This window comes from Taurulus bubalis (genome assembly GCF_910589615.1).
Source record: "Taurulus bubalis genome assembly, chromosome: 16".
Classification (NCBI taxonomy): Eukaryota; Metazoa; Chordata; class Actinopteri; order Perciformes; family Cottidae; genus Taurulus; species Taurulus bubalis.
In genome coordinates this window covers 20,050,020-20,072,875 of record NC_136604.1, presented here as the reverse complement: position 1 = coordinate 20,072,875, position 22,856 = coordinate 20,050,020, and the positions used below count along the sequence as shown (strand labels likewise).

Here is a 22,856-nt window from a genome sequence, read left to right as displayed (position 1 = left end):
AGTTGCTTACGTTAAGGCAGTGGTTCTCACGACCCAACTTTTTTTGTCACGCCCCACCGCCCCAACAAAAAGCTAGATAGACTTTTCTGCTGTTTTTGTTTTGGCAAAACGCCAAGAATCGGTGAGTCGCCAAGAAATAACGGCGTAAAGTAAACATTTCCATGAAAGTACAGTTATTTCGCCATGTATTTATTAATGACGTGCTATGTCCGTGTACTTTGTACTTTTGTGCTATGTGAAGATCTCATGTCGAAGTGAAGACACTGAAGCCCCAGTTGCTCCCCGGGCGCTTCACAGCAGCCACTGTTGCTTAATCACTAAGGATGGGTAAAATGCAGAGAATAATTTCCTCGCTGTGGGATTAAAAAAGGTTTATCAAAAATATAAAAAATAATGATAATCAATATCCCCCCCTCGCGCCCCACCTCTAATACCTCCGCGCCCCACAGTTTGAAAACCACTGCGTATTTAGGTTGAGGAAAAACATCACCGTTGGGCGTCGCTATCAGACGCCAAGCGGCTAAGTGACCTGGTCCACCCGCTCTAGAAGGCCCATCGCGGCACAGTACGAGCCAATCAGAGCGCGTTAGGGGCGGGACTTGGTGCAAAGTGGCTGGGGGGAAAAAAATATTGCCTCTGCCACAGTGAAATGTGATTGAATGTAAATTGGACGATAGTGTCTAGACGAGGGGGGTTATATTCATCCAATCACACACAGCGGGGGTTGTTGCAGAAAAACCTGGCGGAGATCTGCACCACTCTGCAGTTTAAGTGCACTTTAAGTCTTACATTAGAATTAAGATATTGCTTGGTAAAAATAAAAACATCTAGACTCAACGTAAAATGGGATGGATTACTAACTAAAGTACAATTCATGGTTTGTATCGTTGTATAGAAATTAAAGGAAGCCAAAGGCTCTAAAATATCGATCAATAGAACGGTTTGAAAATAATAGGAGGAAATGTGTAAAAACATGAAATAAATGGAAAACCGAATGCTCCTTAAGCAGCCGCACTCAAGGTGATGGTATCCAGGCCTGCAGTGTTCATTCATAACATTAATCATGGCGGTAATTGTCCTCAGCAGTGTTCCTCGTGTACAGATCGACCGCGCTGCTCTCTGATGCTGCTGACAGCCTCTTCTCTACCTGATAGGCTCTACATCCTGTTTGCACACTGACAATCGCATCAGCCCGGTTCTGATTTATTTTCTTGGTACTCGCCTTGAACCTTTAAACCACAATTTCGCTCTCTTTGCATTTCTCCATCTCTTAGTACAAGTGTTGCCTCCCAATGGCTAATGGATCGCACACAAGCAAAGGGTGCCTTTTAGTGCATGTTTCAATGCATAGTGGAAAAACATAAAAGGATGAATTATACTTATATGTCAATATTCTATGGGTTCATCCCATTGACCGTCAATATGCAGCACTCAGACTTGCATGCTTTCCATTTTAAACAGCTTTTTACTTGCATACGTCTTGGATGTGGCGTGAAAGAGGATAAAGCTTCAAACCACGGAGAAAACATGTTTTGAACATGTCGAATTATCGTAGCTGATGTAAATTAGAATGGAAACAGCTCAAGTTCTCTTAAAAAGCAGCCTGTTCCTTTTTTTTTGGTCTTTTGCTTTGGGCAGTATCCACATAAAAAAGCATGTTTGGATCGCCTATAACTTGGAGAAAGGGTTACGCTGGACCATGAAAGCATGGAAAGTGATTCAGAAGAATTCCAACACCTACATGACTCTGTTTTTAGAGCAGGCAGTGCACGACGCCCTCGTGAGGGGAAAAAAGGAGCGTAGTCTGTGGTGAGAGGCCAAAACTAAAATACAATAAGAGTGTGAAACCTCCACAGATGTCGTGCTGCTCTTCACACCCAACCAGATGAAAGTGAGTTGAACCAACAACCAATCACATAAAAGCAGAGTATTTTTTTATTAAATGGAAAGTATATCATTGACAAAAAAAGAGGAGCATCATCCTTCTTTCTTGAGTCAGTATGATGCACTTCTACTGAGTGAAAGGTTTATAACTCTATGGAAACATCTTTTTGTACAGATATTCATGGTCCCCAGAGGATGAACCCTAATGACTTTTGGGATCCGCGGACTTTTCCTATAGTGCCATCATGAGATCATGAGAAGTTTTCACTTATGAAATGAAGTATCTTAACATCTTGCCTACTATTGGTACAAAATTCTGGACAGACGTTCACGTTCTCTACAGGAAGAGATGTAAAACAAAATGGCGTCCTTTTAATTTGCAGACTAAATTGGTTTTGTTTGGTGGGATGCGTTTTGTGTCTGTTTGATGAGCAAATGTTAACACGCTGGACATTTTGGCATTAGCATTTAGCTCAAAGCACCGCTGTGTATACGCCTCACTCAAACCATGCCGTGTCCGTTCACTGCATTAGTGTTAACACCTGAAGGGGAGATGAAAATACTTTACAGACGTGAACTCATGTTTTGTTGCGATCAACAGCTCACATGTGCGTTCTAGCAATACCAGCTGGATGTAGTACACACATGGAAACACTCTGCTGTAATTTGATGTAGAATGGAAAAGGCACATGTTTACACTGGACCTCGTCAGCTGGGACGAAAGTAACAACAACAATATAAAGTTGAATTGTTCATTCGTTCTTGAATTCATTGAGGATGTCTGACAATGTCCTTGTTAATCGTAATTAAAAAAACAACCACTAACAGGGCGGTTTCAAATGGCAGAAAGAGAATAAATAAACTGTGTTATACTTTGTGAAATATGTTTCTTTCCTGACTGACTTGTGTTCTGAACAGGGAAGTGAGCTGTGAACTAGTGCCGCCGTCGCAAAAGCGGAATTTCCTCAGTGATAATGTCATGTCCTATATTTGTCAGTGCACTCCGTGGGCTGATGAGCGCGATGATACGGCAACATGCCGAGTGGCAGGAGACGTGTCATCAATCACTCCTTCCTGAACACGAGCCACACGAGCAGGGAATAGCTAAGCAAGATCAAGTCACCGCTAACACCCACTGGCATGCAGTTTGATTGAACAGCTAAGCAGGAATTAAGGAGTGAAAACATCACTTCAAATACTGGGTCAATTAAAGGGGAGACTTATCCTCATTTAAGATAATGACACCAGGTGTACTTCAATCAAGTGAACTCAAGTATCCATTTATTTCTTACCATTAGCAAACGATTAGCATTGTAGCTAATTAAACTATTAGTGTTTTTAGCTAACTATTTCAACTGTTTGAATCAGTTATTTTTAGCTAACTATTTCAACTGTATAGGCCTTTATCCATTACTTTTCAATTTAAACAATTTAATCATCTATTTAAAACATTTTTCCACTACTTTGAGCTCACTTAGCCTATTCACTCTGCTTGCTAACTAGCTGCCACGCCGTCATTTAGCGGTTTAGCTACAATCGTTCCACAAGTGGGCCTTGGCTTTAGAGAATAACTGCAGGTGATCTTTCCGAACCACAGGTCACATTTTGATAAAAGCTTTACTTTTAAATTATCCTGCAGAAAGACTTGATTCATAAATATATAACTGCCAGTGTCATCCTCCACAACCTGGCTCGGATAAAAAGCAAATCAGTCTATAATTCCCAATCAGGCTATATCATTTCCAGGCAGGCTATCAAGCGGCTCGTCCACTTGGCCTGGACAACAAAAACAAATAAGATAACGCTTCCATGTCTCTGGATCTCTGACCCTGCAAAGTACACAGTAACCGCAAGGGATCTCAAGTGGATGTAATGTGATGTTTCCTCAACTACAGTCACTGGGATCAGATCCAGGTTTGTTTGTTGTGTTTTTTTTACTGTAGGTTTTTTTTTTTTGCTTGGCCGGGATGACGACTGGAGATGGATCCCCTAAATACTGTGAACAGATTCCAGCCCTGCTACGTGGTGGGCTGCGGGCGGTGGCTGCCGTCTTTTATGACAGATTCCTTTGAGGCAGGAGTATCTGAGGGACTGCAGAGAGGCGCTGCTCAATGAGCAATTTATATGTTTTCAACAAAGCTTCTCCTTTAGGCCCCGAAGGCAGGTCTTAATTGTTAGACGTGATATCTCCACTCCCCCTCTGCCGCTCCTCTTTCTTTGACTGTTTTCGTCTCCCTCCTCCCACCCACCCTCCCTCCAGCTATTAGGAATTGGATTTGGAGCAGAACGATCCATTTAGTCTCTCTCCTCCATCTCCTTCCCTCTCTCCCTGCTTCCACACCTCCTCTGTAGGTTTCTCTCATCAAAGCCGAGGCTTAATCTGTCTATTTTTACCTGAAGGAAGGAAGGGAAGGGATGAGGTAATGCTTTTGCTGTCCATCAGGTGAGCAGTGGTGCATGGGGATCTCTGCTGTGTACCGTTTAGGGAGCTAGCGCCACCATGTGGACTCCATGCGGAAAAGATTAAAAAACCACAACAGCGGGGAGGGGCAGTGTGAAGAAATGTACTGGATGATGACCAAAAATTATCAAAGCGAAACAATTGTCATAAAGAATCTAGAGCTGAGTAAGTAAAAAAAGAGGAATACATAATAACAATGAGGTCTTTATGGCATTTGAGAACAACTGCCTTGATTTATTTAGAGTCCTTTGAGGGAGTCTATGAGTCAAACCACCTCAATGTGAATGTGTGAAAGCAGAGCTCCACCTAGTGGAAGGAGACAGTCGGTGACAACACTTCTTTTTTTTATTAAAATAAAGGCAAGGAGCTTTGATATCTGCATTTTTAAGTCTCCAATTGAGAAATTACACTTTACAGTAATATAAACAGACATAACAGGTACAAAACATGTGAGTCCAGGGTAAACCAGCTGAGATCAATATTTAGACCTAATATTTAAAGCCAGAAATATTAAGAAGCATTATGTGTAACATCTGTCAGAGGGTTAAATAAAGTATTCATAGCTCGAAACCATCCTCTTAAATGTTTTTTCTCAGAAAAAAACTGTACCTTGAAGTTGGAGAAAAGAAAAAAACATCTGGACATAAAAATAAAAAATAACATTTCAACATATTGCCAAATAAAATAATAATTAAAAAAAAAAACATAGCTGAAATATTTGATTCTTATTCATATCAAAATATAATGAATCCCTTCCTGGTCCTCGTCAAATGGCGACCGCATCTATGGCAGTGACACAGCTGCTGAGGAATGATTTCTATGTGCCAGATCTTTCTGGTATTTGCTCCATAGTTTGGAGACTTAGTTCTCATACAGTAGCGTGACGTGAATCCTGATCCTTTTTCACCTGAAGTTCGGTGTATATGTTTCTTTACAGGACTACACTACGTCTATGAAGAGCAGCAGAACATGTGCTTGTGTCCATTTGCCTGAAATCAACCCCCCACCCCCCCAAAAAAACATACCCCTCCTTTACCTATATATCTCTACATCAAACCTAAGAAAATAAACTTCAAAATAAATAAAACACCAAAAGAGGGAGGGGGGGAAAAAAAGCTGTTTCTTTCCAATCACAATGGGGATAAAGATGCAACAGGAAGGAGAAACAAAAACTCCGAAAGAGAAACGAAGAGACGTGTTTTCATCATCTGTGCAGCACTGGATCCATCCTCGCCGTTCCTTTACAAGCTCGGCACTCCGTCAATACCTTTGTCTACCAGCACTTGAAGGCACAGAGGTGGTCGGGAAGCGGCAGCATCTGGGGATGCCGTTACATCGGATAGAGAAGGTCCGTGGAGTGGTTGCGTCGTGCTCCTTTTCCTCAGTCGTCTTTGCTGTGGCCGTTGCTCTTCGGTTGGCTGCGCGGATGGTTTTCAAAATCGAGGTAATCCTGGACGAAGAACGGGTGCTGCTCTATAAAGTGATGAAGTTCGTCTGGGCGAAAAAGGCGGGAAAAACACAGAAAATTGTGTTTAATTTAATTACTAATGTCAGCGAACGTTAAACACGTCAGATATCTTTTTGAATACATCTTTTATTTTGATTTAAGGAGCATAGATACCATTTTACCTTCAGTTATGTTATTAGTTACTTCTTTAAAAGCATTAGTAGAATTAATAAGATGACGCATTATGTGCAGATGGGTAAATCTGCTGGGTTTTTCATATAAAAAATAATAAAATGGCTTTATTTGACAAGAAAGAGTGTTCAAAGAAGCTTTTGGCAGTTTCTAGAAGCAGATGGTGAATGTAAAGGACTCTGGAAAATCAACGACAGACGGTACTTGTACTCATCAGTAAAGCCAAGAAGAAATTAAATGCGATGGTGACAGCTCAGAGGAAGATGCTGTCAATCACCTCCGCGACGGTCTCGTGCTCAGAAGTCTGAGTCGAGTCTTACCGTGTGTGATCTTCGCCGTGTCGGGTCCGCCGAGCGACTTAAAAAGACCTGAAAGTTCCACCTTTTTCACTCCCAGCATTATTTCAAAGATGGCGGCGAGGTCTTCTCGTTGGACGTACCCGTTCTCCTCGTTCTCATACATCTGCACGACAACACATATACTTAGTGAAATGATTTCAAAGCGAGAGCAAGTTCAATGGGACGTGTGCTCACCTTAAAGGCCAACTTGAGGGTCTCCATGGACTTCAGCGGTCGGTGAACGGTGGACAGAGCGATGACGTAGAGTCTGACGTCTATCTGTCCGTCTCCATGCTGGGAACAAAACTATCTCAGTGAGCAAAAGGAATAACAAATATGATGCTGTATTTAAAAGAAATGGTAGCTTAAAATCCTGTAAATTCAACTGGACAAAGAACTTCTTGCATTTCAAAACACATTTTCACGAAAATAAAAACGAAGAAAAGTAAGTAGAGTTTCAACAAAGCATATTTAAATGTATTGGCATTTAGCAGACTTCATATTCTCCACAAGGGGGCGCTGATCAGTCGTTGACAAACCAGTACAACATGTGACGCCTACAGTATGCATTTCATTTCTTAAACTGCACTGCAACTTTCATTCAATTTTTATTTAGCTTTTTGACTGTTTTAATGTTTTCTTAACTGTTTTAAATCCTGTTTTCTCTGCATTATGTTTTGATGCTTTTATGTGAAGCACTTTGAATCGACTTGTTTTTTAAATGTGCAATACAAATAAACTTGCCTTGCCTTGCCTAGGGCACCTATGAGATGTGATAGCAATAGTTTGATCCTTTGGGTGCTTTGAGTCAGTGAGTATACACTAAAGTGTTCATACACTTTAAATGATAAAATGTTAAGATATCCAGAACCGCTCCATGAAGCAAAATGCAGCAAACCACTCAGCTCCAACTGGGGTTTAGAAAAAAAATTTTAAAACTCCAAAACTGCTGCAGGAAATCATCGACACAATCGGTCTGTGTTTACCTGGTCGAAGAGGCTGTGGATCTGCGTGAGTGCGTCTGTAACCGGGAGGTTGAGGAACTGGGCAAAGGCCTCCAAACTCAGCCCGTCTCCCTGCAGCTTCCGGGCTCTTCTGGCCTGCTCCTCCAGCACCTCGCCCGTCCTTCCTGCTCTCAGCCTGTTTATTCACAGGGAACCAGAGAGGATGCAAAGAAATGACATCGTGCAACCATGTATTAGTCATGCAAAAAACTGGATATTGCAGTGAATTCTTAAAGAATTCACCACAAATGTAAAAAATACAAATAAATATTCAGTATTGGCAGAACATAGATTGTAGAATACCAAAACTTTTTTAATTGTTTTTTATCTTGAGTAACCAAATAAGAGCCAAATGTGGTGATGAGACTATGTTACAGTATATGTACACTGGGTGGCGCCGTTCTGTGGTCCTATATACTCAATTAGAGCATTATTGACGGCAGGTGCTGGACCCTCTGTTATGCTTCTAAACAACCTAGCGTTAATTGTTGGCATCAAGGGATTTTATGTGCATGTTCTACCCAAAGTATCAGACTGGGCTCCTTTAACACAACCCCCCTTCCACCCAGTCCGACCAGTCCACCCAGTCTCACTCCACTCGCCTCAAGCGGCACACGCGCTGGTGGAACTCCAGCAGGCTGCTGCAGTCGCGTATGCGCAGCGGCCCCTGAGACAGGCTGATCTCACGGTCATCGAAGGACAGGTCCACGAGGGGAAGCTCCAGCGCCCTGTCGGGACGCAGGGAAAGGGCGCATGAGGACAGCCGCACGTGTGTGTGTGTGTGTGTGTGTGTGTGTTATGAACACCCCAAAAACAAGCAAAAAGATCAAAGATATTCATGCGATCGCACTGACTTGGCCATGATCTTTCTGACATTGGTGGCAAACAGGGCAGGGTTCTCCTTCTCCTCGGGGGATGGCGTGTAAATCGGCAGGTACTAAGGATATATATATAAAAAAAAACATATTTTTGACAGGAGATTGAAGCGTGACAACAAGTAGTAAACGTTATACCGGCTTCCTTCCGGCTCACTAAACCACTCACCTCTATCTCCATGGGATTATGAAATTGGCACAGAGTGAGCCACAGGATCTTGAACCTGCAACACAGAAGAGTTGGCTTTGTGTATCCGTGACGAGATAAAATCAGGGAGAGAAACATAATATGATGGATGGAGGCCGGCCATAATGGAGAGGTTTCCCTGCGGCCTCTCATCATGTTCGTTCCTAATGGAAAACAGGTCACTGGTGTTTTAACTACATGCTTAGCTGAGGGCAGTAAAAGCTGTGTGCGTGCGTGTGTGTGTAAAGATGTGTGTGTGTGTGTGTGTGTAAAGGTGTGTGTGCGACAAACACTTACGCTCCGGGACCTTGCCACGTCCATGAAATAGTATCCTGTGGAGAGGAAGGAGAAAGAGGAAATGGCTCAGGTCAAACACACAAATGGGAGGTCAATTTACAACTACTTCTTGGAACTTTTATTTATTTTTCTTTTCCTCAGTCTTGCATGTCAATACATTCTGAGGATGAAGACCAACACACTTCATGCATAATACTCAGAACTGCTAGGTAATCCCTATATTTTTGGTTTGGTTTTGGTCTGAGGTCGACAAAAATGACTAATTTTGTTATCCAAGCGATACGTTGAAAAAAGTAGTTTCTCCACTTTAAATCTTGCGTTGAACAGTGAAGTTTCTTGAGAAAAAAATCAGCATAAAAAAGGCATTAAAAAAATAACGAATGGATGATCGATGAATTAAAAAATTGCTGTTGAATGAGACAAAAATGACTGATTTGTCAACTTTTAGACTAAAAGGGGGCAGCCCAAATATCTCTGGTCAATGCATAGATTTATTTTTGACTGTCCATCATGAGTTATCACTATTATACAATGCTTTTTGATTTGGCTCACTGACAGTCATGTTTCATGTGATTTGTTGTGTGTATTGGCTGGATTGGTCACAGGTGTTTCCTCCTCCACCGCGAACTGAACAGTTGGAAACAGATGCAATGGAAACACTTCTGGCGGCGCCGAAACACAGAAGTCCCATTCAGGATGTCTGTGCCTTGCACCGCCACGTTGTCCCTGAAGGCAGCACAGTGACTACACTCAGCACAAAGGGAAGCAGTGATACAAAGCTTTAAAAAAAAATAAAACAAGGTAATAAGAACTAAAGAATTCACAAGACAGTGAGGAGAGGTGCTGAGAGAGAGACATGACACACGTGTGTGTGTGTGTGTGTGTGTGTGTGTGTGTAAATGAGGTGGAATTTCATGTTTACCAGCTTGTTTGGGTAGCGCAGCACCACAGGCTGCACTGGGAGTCCTGGTATGAAAGCACCTGAGAAAGACAAGGGAGGACAAACATGCATATATTAGCAAAAATGAAAATTAAGAAACATATTTTAACTGGTTTGAACACAACAGAGACAGAACAGTGTCCTGGGCGTAGCTGTGTACTGGTTAAGATGAGGGATGAGCGCTCCATTGGGACTATAATGTCCTGATAACAATTTTTAATAATAATATGATGATGACAGACGAGCTGATAGAAGCTACATGCAGTATTTATTACTGGAGAAAGTCCCATTCAAGATGTGTGAGCTTTGAATACATGATAATGTATTTTATATTTTTTTTAATTGCCACTCTGGGGCAGCGCAACAAGCTGTAAAGGTGTTACGCAAGGAGTAATGTGAATTATAGCTTATACATATAGCACATAGCTTAAATATGTGTTAATATGTACTTGATTAATAGGCCCTTAAGGCAGGGTGAGGCGAGTTAACACAACACCTGTGAAGGTGGTGGAGGAAGAAGAAACTAACAATAACTGAGCAGATGATCAACAAGGAACCTCCATCATTAAACAACGACCCTGGCTATTCACCCTCTGAATAAAAACAATAATAATATGACATATGATACGATAGAAAGGGGACGGACAAGGAGGGAGGTGAACGTGAAAATGGCAAAAAAAAAAAAAGGGACATCTGCGGAGCACGTCATGCACAGGTGGGACACACACACACACACACACACACACACTGGGCGCAAATGAGGAGACATAACCAGAGTTAGACAAACACATAGACACACACACACACACACATAGACACACACACACACACACACACAGCAGGGCAAGGCAGGGCGAGACCATCAGGGCTTACTGGGAATGATAGATTTACAGACTGGAAGAAAGAATAAAGGGGGATTAAACCAGCGTAACATGACCATGACGAGTGTGTCCTGCTGAAGTGTCCCTCAAGCAAGACACTGAACCCAAAACCTGCCGGTCCAGAATTAAAGTAACTTGCCCGGACAGCTACACCCGGAGTTGGCAGCTAAGCCGTGAGCTAAATGAATACTGAACAACGTGATCGCTCAGTGATCTCCTCAATACAACGACACACCCTTGGCTGGATATTACCACAAGAACCACAATCCACATGTTTGTTTCAAGCTGTGTGAGCTTAATAAACTGGTCCTACTCACCAACCCTCATTTTGACTTGTTGTTTTGCCTCTGGACAAAAAAAGAAAGTCAAGCGCCTACTTGTGTGATGTTTTAACGATAATTGCCAAAAAGTGTGTGTTAACACTATAAGCGCGTAGGAGTTTACTAAATATCGCTCTGACAGGCTTTGATTTATAAGTGCATGAATTATTAAAAGCCACTTAATACTTAATATTGCAATTTAAACGCCACTGAATTCATAGAATTTAATAAATATTTTACTTTGAAAACCATGTAAATTTCAAAAAGGTGAATATACTTGTTTTTTTTAGGTTCACAAAGACAAATCCAGATATTCAAGTGAAGATGAGGACAGAAGGGAGGAACAGGTAGAACCAGAACCAGGAGACTCTGGTGCTCGGAAACACTACCGCTTGTGTCCACCAGGGCCGCCAAAATCATCACAAAATTCTTGTAGTAGTTTTATGTATTCAGTGGCTGCTAAATGTAATACTCATGGTCTGTTATTTGCTTCCATAAAGAATGATCAAGCATGTAGTATTTGGATTAGCATCCGTCCTAAAACAAGCCTAAAGGTGCATCGCATTCCACAACCGGACTGGTGCGGTGTGCAAAAGGAGGTGCACTTAGCCCTGAATGCTGCTTTGAAGTGGTTTTAGGAGAAGTGTGGAGTGCGGTGTTAAATTTTTATGACGTTGGAAATATTTACCTGCTACCTGTTGTCCTTTTTACCTTAAGAGTCCATGTGGGGTAACTCTGGCTCAATAAAGCTATTTGGTTTAAAGTTCAATCTCCATGGAATCAATACATGTTTTCTATAATATTTTACTGCAGTGAGCTGGTTCTGAAACGCACACTGAACACATACCGGCCTTGAACAAGATGATCCCCGACCTGTTGGTGCACGTCCCCTCTGGGAATATCATGATCTGGAACAAATAAATACACATTAAGACGCACATGCACACAAACCTCTGGCTCTTCCTCATCATGTTAAATCGCTCTTGGTTTGAGCTTAAGTTCGGTGTACGTATGGCTCTGCGTCGCTACCTGAGGCCACTCCCCTCCGGACTGGGCTCTCCGCTTGATCTCCTCCACGGTTTTCCTTCTGGAGTCCTGATCCGACCGGAACACGTACACGGGCCGGATGTAGCTGATCAGAGCTGCGAGGACGGGCGGCGCAGAGAAAGGTTTCGAGTGAATGTCAGAACAGGAGACAAGCGGTTTGAAGATGCAGCCTTCAGATGCATGCTGAGCAGTTTAAGGAGTCAGAGAGGTGTTGAGCACAATCAAGCATTCCTGTTCCCAGTATGAATTCTGTTGCAAATTGGTTTACACACATTTTCGCCTTGATGTTTTGCCCCAATGCTGAGAAAAGTTGATGTCTCCTGCTGCAGGAAGACACTGCTCAATGCAGTTTACTGTAAAGGAAGCGGTGCTGGGACGAGGACAGCTCAGATCAGGGTTCAGACACATTCTGACCAATGCATTTCCATGACTTTAAACCAAATTTCCATGACCAAACATTTTGTGAAATCTCAGTGTAAGCATGAAAAAGTGAGAAAATGTAGTATTTAAACTAACAATGAGAATACAAAGCATACAGTAAACCTTAAATGACACAAATGAATGAGACAATAGTTTGATTAATGAATAAACATGTATATTCCTCTGTGAATTAAACACTGTAAACACTGTACATGTTCATAGTTACCTACACTTAACATATCATATTATATAATTTATTGCATTTTTGCACTCTCCTATTGTTTGTTGTTGTTGTTGTTGTTATTTTTATTTTATTTTTTATTTACACCTTAATATGCACATACATACATTCTACTGTTTAAGTTAATTCCTAAATTAATACTCTGTTATTCTTTCTTTCATACAGCTATTTTATTGTTGTTGTTATTTTTAATCTTTATAGTATTATTATTGTTGTTATTTTTATCTTTATTCTATTAGTATTATTATTGCATATATCTTTCATCCCTGATGTTTTTATATCTTATATCTTATCTTATTTTCTGTGTAAATGGCTGCTACGCGACACTAAATTTCCCCGTGGGGATTAATAAAGTATATATTCATTCATTCATTCATTCATTCATTCATTATAGATGCCTGTATGTATGCCTGCTTATATTTGGAGCGTCTTTCTTTGAAAAGCATGTTAATTATTTCAAACTCAGCGTAAATGAACGTCATGAACACATGAATATAACACATTTACATGACTTTTACAAAGCCTTTGGGATTTTTTTTTTTTTAAGGAATTTTCCCAATTTTAACCATTTTAAAACCGTAAGAACCCCGTCAGATCTCACTTACAGTGAAGGAATAACAAATGGGAATGGGAGCCAGAATAATACAAAATCATATAAATCTGCTGCAAAAAAAAATTGGCAGATCATTTTAAATCTTTTTTTTTCATATTCAACATTTTTTTTTACATTTAAATCTGTGACTGTATTATTGAAATGTCCGTATGTCAGACTGATGAACAACTTTCCATTTTAATTTAATACAAATCACAAAAAGTCAGAAGTTTAACATGAACAAGTGTAGTTTAAGGATTATCTGGCTTAAAACTCTTCTGTATATTACAGAGCTGCTTGCATTAAACGTCGAATATGTGTATCGTCATTATGGCGCATAAACGTTTGGGTAAATCTAAAAGTGCATTACTCACTGCCCCAGACGGGAATGCTCCGGCTCTCCAGCTTGGTGAGGATGGAGCACATGATCATGGTGACTGGGATGGCATCGAAGTAGGAGGAATGCGGCGCCGCGGTGAGGATGGGGACCTCAGTGGGCGTCGCCCGTTCTCCCTTCACTTTGATCCAATGGAAACCTCCGCAAAACCACATGGCACGCATGATCACACGTAGACACACGTCGATAAACCTGAGACGGGACACACGGGCAGTGGATGCAAGGTGTGAATTCACATTAACTGTCATGGAAGGTAACAATCTGAGACGAGAATTTCAGCATAAAAACTACGTTTTAGACTCATCAGCACTTCTGTTTCATATCTCAAAAAGTGGTAATCCAGTTCCAATAAACAAGACTGTGGTTATCAAAAGGTCTTGTTTGTTTGGATGCTATTTACAGGATGCTGCCATTTTCACACGTCTGTGTAATAATCCCATATCAGGGTTCATACACATTCTCACTAATGCATTTCCATGACTTTAAACCAAATTTCCATGACCAAACATTTTGTGAAATCTCAGTGTAAGCATGAACAAGTGAGAAAATGTAGTATTTAAACTAACAATGAGAATACAAAGCATACAGTAAACTTTAAATGACTCAAATGAATGAGACAATAGTTTGATTAAAATAATAAACATTTATATAGATGCCTGTATGTACGCCTGCTTATATTTTGAGCGTCTTTCTTTTAAAAGCATATTCATTATTTCAAACTCAGCGTAAATGAACGTCATGAACACATGAATATAACACATTTACATGACTTTTACTAAACTTTGGGGATTTTATTTCTTTCAAGGACTTTTCCAGGTTTTCCATGACCGTGTGAATCCTGCATATGTTTTAGTAGCCCTTACACACTTTCCAAGACACAAATACTGCCCCACACACACACACACACACACACACACACACACACACACCTCATCCACCACGAATGCGGCTCAATGGCGTAGTCAGATCTCCCCAGGGAGGCTGCGAAGGCGAAGGGCCACCCCAGCAGCATGAAGAAGGACACCAGCAGCAGCCGCACCGGAAAGACTGTAACTGACATCAGTGCTATCTGGAGGGAGAGAGAGAGAGAGAGAGAGCGAGAGAGAGAGAGAGAGAGAGAGAGAGCGAGAGATACGAGCCGTCACATTGTTATCATTCCACTGCGCTTTCACCACCTCTCATTCACGGTTCCACCGGTCGACATTCCTGCTGCTTTACAGCCAACTGTCATTTACCACACTGCACATTCCTGCTCTGCAGAAGAATATTACGCCTTCATGTGGAGGAGGCGGGAAAGCAAGCGCCACCTGTGACTGCAGAAAGTCCCGCTCTAATAACAGCTTCCTGGAGCTCACAGGCTTATTGTGTCCAATATCTATATAGCAATACTTTCAGCATCGCATGACAGCGAGCTCCTGCTGTGGAGGGCGGGGGTGCAAGAGGAATCTCCAGATATGTGGCGATAAAATAGGTGAATGAAGAGGAATATTTTAAAGTGTCAAATACATTTCTAATCAACTCTACCACAAGACAAGTAATGCGAAGAGAGCTGCAGAAACCCTCTCTGAGAAATGTTTTAACTTGGCAGTCCCAACCGTGGGAATAACTGGGCCAATTTAGTTTATATGTATTTGGCTTGAAATGTGGGTTTCATGCCCATCATTGTGTGACGCTCAACAAAGTCACCACTGTGTGCTGTCCTGGCTCCTCAATGGTGGAATGAGCCCCCCATTAACATCAGGCCACAAACTAAAAAACACATCTTTACCGACTACACCTTGAGTAAAGAAAGCAGCACTTTAGTAGCACTTAAATGACACTTACTGATAACTGTTGAATGCACTTATTGTGAGTCGCTTTGGATTAAAGCGTCAGCTAAATGTAATGTAAATAATGCTCTGTCTTTAAATGCCATAACAAAGTGAATTTGTTTCATTTTTAAGTACTTTTACCATCGTAAACCTTCACAGTTGGTGAATTGTAACCGTTTTTTTTATAAGGACGGTGCATCTCCAGGAGCTTAACCTGCAAACAATGGTGGGGTTTTACTGACCGTTCGGCATCATCAGACAAGGGCCGTCGCTTTTGCATAACACCATGTGATGTTATGATAAAAAATAATAAAAGATACGGCGACTTTGCAAACAGAGCTCAACCGTAAGTCCGACTGTTTTAGTCTCGTCACCAAAAGGAAGTTCACCGAAGTGCCACAGTGGAGAGGAGCGGTCAGCTGACCTGTCATGCATGCCTTTTCTCTTACTGTGTAACGAGAGAGATTTGGTGTGTGTGTGTGTGTGTGTGTGTGTGTGTGTGTGTGTACTAAATGGGTCACAAAGTCACGGCCTCCAGTGTAAATTCACTGTGTGACATTAAAGCCCTCCCCCCCCACTTGTCCGTCTTCTGCTCGCTCTCCCTCGTCCCCCTCTCATCAACCTCCCGACCTGCTTTACAGTAATCACCAATCCCGGAGGGATTCCTCTCCTCCGCCATCCATCCATCCATCCACCCATCCACCCATCCATCAATCTTTCACTCCCCGTGTCTATTTGCTCAGCTGCACCTTCATTTATCATGCTGCTCTCCCTTCGAATCCTCCTACTGGGCTTGTTGAGGCCACTCTGGGGAATCATATCCAACCCCCTCCCCCCCCTTGTCTTCCCTGTGTGTTTCTCTCTCCGGAGGAGGGGCACAGGTGCACACTGCAGGGCCGCATTAATAAATAAATAGTATGGGAGAGATTTACGATGCTCTAACGCCTCTCCTCCCCAACGCGCAGTGCACTCATCATCGGAGCCTAACGAATCCATCGAGGATCTGCTGACATTTCCTCAGGAGGTGGCATGAGAATGAGCCGGGGCGCGGTGGAGGGGAGCCATTTCTACTGGTTTTATGTGCGCAGCGGACCCGTCCTCCACTGATGATTTGAAATTTGCTGTAAAAGAATAATAATAAAAAAAAAAGCTTCTGCAGTGCTCTCTTCCTTCACACTTCCTCACTCTAATAAAAAGGTATCTTCAAAGTCTTATTCTCTGAGTGCAACCATTTGTGACTGAGCTCCGGATATTATTAGCCCTCAAAGGCCTCCTCTTCTTATGTGCAAGATTGAACATAACACAGTGTGTTAAAATAACCCATCGACGACAACATTACTCAGCTGTAAGAGCGCTCACTTAAGAGCCACAGAGGAACAATTAGTGTATAACAAACACTTTCCACAGGCTGAGCAGTCTTTAAGAAGACGGATTTACAGAACAAATAGCGGCAAATGTCTTTTGACCTGAGGGGGAAAGTTCAGTGATTCGACTTGGCCACTCTGTTGGATGTTAAATATTCAGGAGACTCTGGGAGGATGGCCTCATTGTCTCCTGGAGCAGCTACTCACACCTTCCATGTGCATGTAGGCCAACGCTAAAGCTGCCATGAGCCGTTAGGGCACAGAGTCGCTGCAGACATCCAACAGCTGGGCGCTGCTGCCATTCTCCAAAAGAGACATTATTTTACATGATCGGATTATTTCTTGAAGCTTATTAGAAATGCAGCGTCTTCAGCTTCTGTATTGTGACGTTTTCTCCAGTGAAACTGAATACTTGAGCGGCGTACAAAGAGATTTAAATAAAATCCTTCAGTCCAGTTGCAGAGATATATATCTATATATATATATATATATATATAGATATAGATATATATAGATATAGATATATATCTATATATATATATATATATATGAGACTTTATCTTTCATCCCTGTTGCTTCTTTATATATTTGATCTTTTATCTTGTGTGTTTGTATCTTCAAATTGTAAGGCGCTACTGATGATGACGACAAAAAATGTTCCCCTTGGGGATTAATAAAGTATATATTCATTCATTCATTCATTCATATTTGGGTATATATACGTGTGTGTGTGTGTGTGTGTGTTAAATAGGTTCAAAGTATTTTTGGGGATGTCATCGAAAGGCATTATTAATTTATTCTCGTCTCTGTGAATCTTTAAAGCTCAGCAGTGCTCTAACATGCTCACAATAGTAATGCTAACAGGTTTAGCAGCTATATGGTTCACCATATTACTCAAGCAGTGTACCATGCTAACATTTGCTAATCAGCAGTTCAGCTGAGGTCGATATTAATTTACTAGTTTTGCATATATTTGGTCATAACACACATGGCCCTATAGATAAAAAGCCAAGGGATGCATTCTTTCAGTTCATCATCTGGGGACCAATAATCCAATCAATAAACATACAAACTGCATAGCTTATTACATATATTACAAATTCATGTATTGATCCGAATCAACAATTCTGATTATAAGCATTTTTTATGTTTCATATATATCTGCACTGACACTGACTGTCTGAATCTGACATACTTTTCCATAGCCGTGATGAATAACACCGACTCCCCAGTGCACTGTGGCCCAGCGCACTTTGAAGTGCTCTCTCTCCCGCAGTGAAGGCTAATTGGCCTCAGTTAATTGTTTTCAATTATCCGAGGGAAGTGTGCTCTGATTCCACTCGGGGGCCCAGGAAGCACTCAACCTACGGTGTGTCATGTTGTTGGTGAGCAGACTGTTGTTGTTCGTGACACACACACACACACACACACACACACAGCCATAAATATTTAGCTGGAAGAAAAATGGGTGCTGGTGAAATGAAATCTATCTTTATACTATATATGTTAAATTGTTTTTGTAGAGAAACTCTTTTCTCAAACAACTAATAGATGCACCAGTAGATTAGGTTTCAATACTGAAATAGACAAAAATCCGCCATTCATCTCGAAATATTGGAGATTTTTCCTGAGATTTGAGCCTCTGGACATTGCAGCTCTATCGGATGTCACAGGTATATTGTCAGCAAACCGGAGAGTTGGCAGCCACGTCTGCATGATGCTCACTGTTCGGCAATGTCTGACTCAGCGGAAATGGGCGCATACCATCTGGCTGTCGGTTTCACTTGCTGACCCAGTCGGTCTCCAGTGCAGCTGATCATGTCGGCTGGAAGTTAGAAAAACAAAAAAAAAGTACCAGAGGGGAAGGATGCGCTTCACGCATCAAGCGGCACATGTTGTCTCGATACGACAGACATTATAGACCTCCAGGCCATCTGCGGAGGAAGTCGAGTTTTTTGCGTTTATCTCCATGCGCGGGAATAGACGCACACGTGTGTGTGTGTGTGTGTGTGAAGTAAAAAAAACACACCTCGCTGCGGTGGAAGCATTGAAAACCAAAAAGGCAAAAAGGGGATTGGAGCACTTTTTCTCAGCGGAGCGTAATCGTTGGGAACCGGCGGTGCCCACATAAAGGCCAATTTCCTGAGCCGAGTGCTTTGTGTGTTTTGCTCTGAATGAAAGCAGGCATCTCTGAGGCCCGCAGCTATGTTGGAACAGATAAACCTGATGGGCGTGCACTTCCTCCTTTTGTCCGATTGTGTGAGTGCAAACTAAATACAGAGAAACACATGCTTGATACTTGTGTTTCCAGTCAAACTTGTTTCATGGGATTCCTCGCTGTGGACCCTGAGCTAAGCCCCGCCCCCACACAAGCCGGCATAAGGGTCTGCAAAATGCGCTTGAAGGATTTTTCCAGGATGTGAAACTGATTCAGTGGAGAAAACAGGTTATAGAGTGAAAGGTAGGAGCTAAAGCTAAAGACTAGAGTGAAGTGAAACGCCACATCACCTGGAGATTGAGACCAAAGACATTAAAAACAAGGAACAACACTGTTCCTGTTAAGCCGTGTAGGTCTGCATTCACTGTTACAATCAATAACAAGCTAAAGCAGAATGTGTTTGCATTCAGTTTAACTTCAGTCGCTAAAGATCCACAGGTTTCTATGTAGAAACCTTATTGTTTTTTAAACATATATTTGTTTTCCTTGCAGCCTCTCAGAGTAACGAGTATCAGCATTACACAAAAACGATACCGGTGCCTGTTAAAAAAAAAAAAGGCAATTCTATAAAAGTATTCAGGAGGGAAAGAATACTAGAAATATAAATAAATACAAAACACTTGACTTCAAAGTACAGCTTCAAACTTTTTTACTTCAAACTATGAACAATATATTTAAAAAAAGAAGACACAAGCATCAGGTGGCCTGAAAGGGAACGTGTGCAACAGAACTCCACTCAGAAACTGTTGCATTCTACAAACTCTGCTGCTTTACTGGACTACACATCATCATTAATATTAAAAAAAAATATTTAAAATCGACTCAGGCAGCACCGAAAGCATTCAAGAGGCGGGATGTAGTCACTGATCAACTGAAAACGCTTGAGAAGGAATCTCATCTTAATATCAAACCCACAGTGAAAGAAATGATGACTTAACCTAACGAGATGAAGATACTGATGCAGTTGGAGGACATTAGCAGTCAACCTGTCAGCGAGACCCCACCGATCACCGAGCCTGAGAACCCATTGATCCACAAGCTGATTGATGATGAAGGCCCTCCTCCAGCAGCGAGAATCAAATCGATTGCATTGGTTGATTTAGGATTTAGCCACAGCTGTCCATCTGTATCGAAGCAGCCGAGTATTGGCCCAGAGCTCGTGCCTCTGTTTAACAAGGTGTGTGCGCTCTGCTTTAAATGGGCTTCCACTGCTATTTAAGTATCAGTCAGAACGATCTTTGCATATTTTTTTTTTTTTGGTTTGCTTCCCATCGTCGATAGTTGCATGGATTAAAAAAAACAAAAACAATGCAAATGCTCAACTCAGGTTTGCCAGATCCATCCCAGGGAAAATGCGGTGAAGTGGCCTCGACACCATATTCACGCCACACGTCTCAGATGACACTGATAATGGAGAATATGGAAGCAGCATCATAGTTACGCATGACAATTATGCAAAATCTGAGCTGAATACTTCTGCGCAAGTGGATATGGCCAACCATAGTTCAAAACAACAACAAAAACAGTAAAGATTCCTTCTGACAATAATATATAACGCGAGTGTAAGATTGTTTTCAGCCCAATATAAGTCCATATTAAGCCTAGAATACTACGGTAAATCCTAATGAGCATGCATTGCAGTTATTTTATTTATGATTTTTAAGAAGTGCATGAGTAGAAATGTGTTTTTGTTGTTGTTTATTGTTTGTTGTCATCCTTTAAGGGCCACTTAAATCACAAATAATACTCTCTACTACCAGGGGAGCATTGCAGAGCTGAATTTCTTAAATAGTCACAAGATTGCTTCACTGCTTCTGAGTTTGAAGAACTGGTTTGTTGTGCGTGTGTGCGTGTGTGCGTGTGCGTGTGTGTGTGTGCGTGTGTGTGTGTGTACTCGCCAGCAAAACAGGAAGTAATGAAAGTGTCTGACAGTAACGAGAAGGGGTGTGAAGTTTAACTGCAAGTTGGTAAATAAACAACATGAACAAGGCACCACCTGACAACTGTTTACCATGACAAAGGAAGATGTTAATAAAGTTACATTTGATGAAACATGTTTATCTTTCAATCATCACAATTGCCTTACCTGTATGGTCTCTGCCATGGTGAATTTCAGCTCGTGGACGAAGGGGTTTCTGCCCACACTGGAGGGGCGACTGTTGGACGACTGCATTGCTGACGGCCGAGACTTACTTATTATTTAAAATAACAAAATAAAAGTCGAGTGTACAATGTTCTCGTAACGCCAGTCGAGCTTTGTCGTTGGACGCCTCCGGAGAGCGCCTTCTCCTGTTTTGAGTCTGCCTCCTCCTCCGCCCGGAGAAACTGGATGATGGACGAGGGGAAGTCAAGCTACAAGGAGGAAACCACACGACTTCCGGTTGTACGTTTCAAAACAAAAGCGGCTGCGGCAGGCATTACGACAATGTAGCCTTTTTGTGATGACGAAAACAAAAAATGCACCGTTGTGTAAATATTCATCACCGTGCACTGGATGAAATAAGAAGAAAATAAAAGCAGAAACAATCATTTGAAAAATTAGCACAACTCATTACAGTCTATAATGCTCAAAATATATCAATAAACATGTTTACAAATCTCAAATGTGTTTATTCTGAAAATCTGGCATCGATTTCTCAAAAATATGGAATTGAAACATGTCCTGAAATGTACCTTAAGTATACAGGCGCTCAGTACAAGCTTTTATTTTGAAGGCAACGACCAAACCTGAAATCCTGGCGGCACATGGACGCACCCACGCCCATGGTCCTTGTCACATAAAGTTCCCTCGTGACAGCAAGGGGCCCCATCTAAGATTTTAACTCATTGCAAATACAACTGTGAACGTTTAAGCGCTGAAAGTGACGCTGTAAACTCAGAATAGTGTGTTATTAACAAAAAAAGCTTTGGAAATAGTGTTATGTTAATTATCATGTGCATGTTGTACCAGCCGGGTGAGCAAAGGGGCTCCTCCTTTCATAACATCATGGACCTTTCGATGAGGGGTGGACATTTGAAATATTTAAGTCACTCATCTAAGTGACACACACACACACACACACACACACACACAAGAAGAAGAAGAAGAAGAAGATGTGGATAAGAACCCTCTGACTGTCTGTGGGATGTGTTTGAGATGTTTGGGATGATTTGCCTTCAGTGAGAGTCAGTGAGCATTTGAAGTCGAGTTTCATTTGATCTACCCATCAAGTTCTGCACAGAGTCTTTTATTTTTAGATGACAGCAAATAACCATTTATACACACTTTGTTGTTTCTTAAAGCTGCCAGATCTTCCAGATCTGCCAACCTTCATCACCCAAAATCGATGTGCTCATTTTAGCATTGTGCACCTCTATTTACACCTACATACTGGCACATTTCATTAAAGTTTTTCACTATATCTGCTGCATGTTGGGTAAACTCTCTGGAGCCACACAGGAAGCGTGTGTTTGTCCGTGAAAGTGTGTTTCTGGTAAATGCTGGCTCACCATCCTGACGTGCTCTCTGGGAATTGATTAGACAAACAATCAGGTGCGGTAACAATACGAGTGCAGGCAGGCAGATGTTGTGTTGTTCTTTGGCTCCTCTAAACTTTAACCTTTAGAACAACTATTCAAGCGGGATGGCCGTCGTAGCCTCTGTGTTTGTTGCCAAACAACCTTCAACCCAGTCAGCTTTCTATGCCTGCACAGTGTGAATGGAACAACCTTTCAACACTGTTGTTTGCATTGTGTGCATAATACAATGACAGATTGCGATGGCCATATAATTTAGGATTAACAGCGAGGGAGTCTCTATTCTGAAGATACTGATCAGCACTGATCTGTAGGTTGTGATTAAAAACGTACAAAAAGGTAAAGGTGGTTAGAAAAGGGGGCTCAACTTGACCAAGGGTATTGTTACCCTGCAGGATGGATCCTGTATTCATGTAGCAGACGC

The 22,856-nt window shown here is 41.7% G+C and overlaps 1 protein-coding gene across 1 annotated transcript; it reads right to left on the bottom strand.

Annotated features, from left to right (window-relative positions):
- Positions 1-4,672: 4,672 nt before the first annotated feature.
- On the bottom strand, positions 4,673-14,586 carry lpcat1 (lysophosphatidylcholine acyltransferase 1). Its single transcript, XM_079232040.1, has 13 exons — positions 14,453-14,586; positions 13,501-13,715; positions 11,856-11,968; positions 11,674-11,734; positions 9,608-9,666; positions 8,686-8,720; positions 8,371-8,425; positions 8,181-8,263; positions 7,920-8,054; positions 7,309-7,462; positions 6,518-6,616; positions 6,305-6,446; positions 4,673-5,839 (listed from the first exon to the last, which is right to left on the bottom strand). The coding sequence occupies exons 1-13, from the start codon at positions 14,581-14,583 to the stop codon at positions 5,727-5,729; spliced, it is 1,395 nt and encodes a 464-aa protein (XP_079088166.1). The 5' UTR covers positions 14,584-14,586; the 3' UTR covers positions 4,673-5,726.
- Between the last annotated feature and the right edge of the window lie 8,270 nt (positions 14,587-22,856).

Coding starts and splice junctions, on each gene's coding strand:
- lpcat1 (XM_079232040.1), bottom strand. CDS start 14,583: ATGTCAGTTACAGTCTTTCCGGTGCGGCTGCTGCTGGTGTCCTTCTTC. Junction 8,055..8,180: donor GTCAGAAAGATCATGGCCAA/GTCAGTGCGATC, acceptor GCGTCCCGACAG/GGCGCTGGAGCTTCCCCTCG. Junction 6,447..6,517: donor CCCTCAAGTTGGCCTTTAAG/GTGAGCACACGT, acceptor GTTGTCGTGCAG/ATGTATGAGAACGAGGAGAA.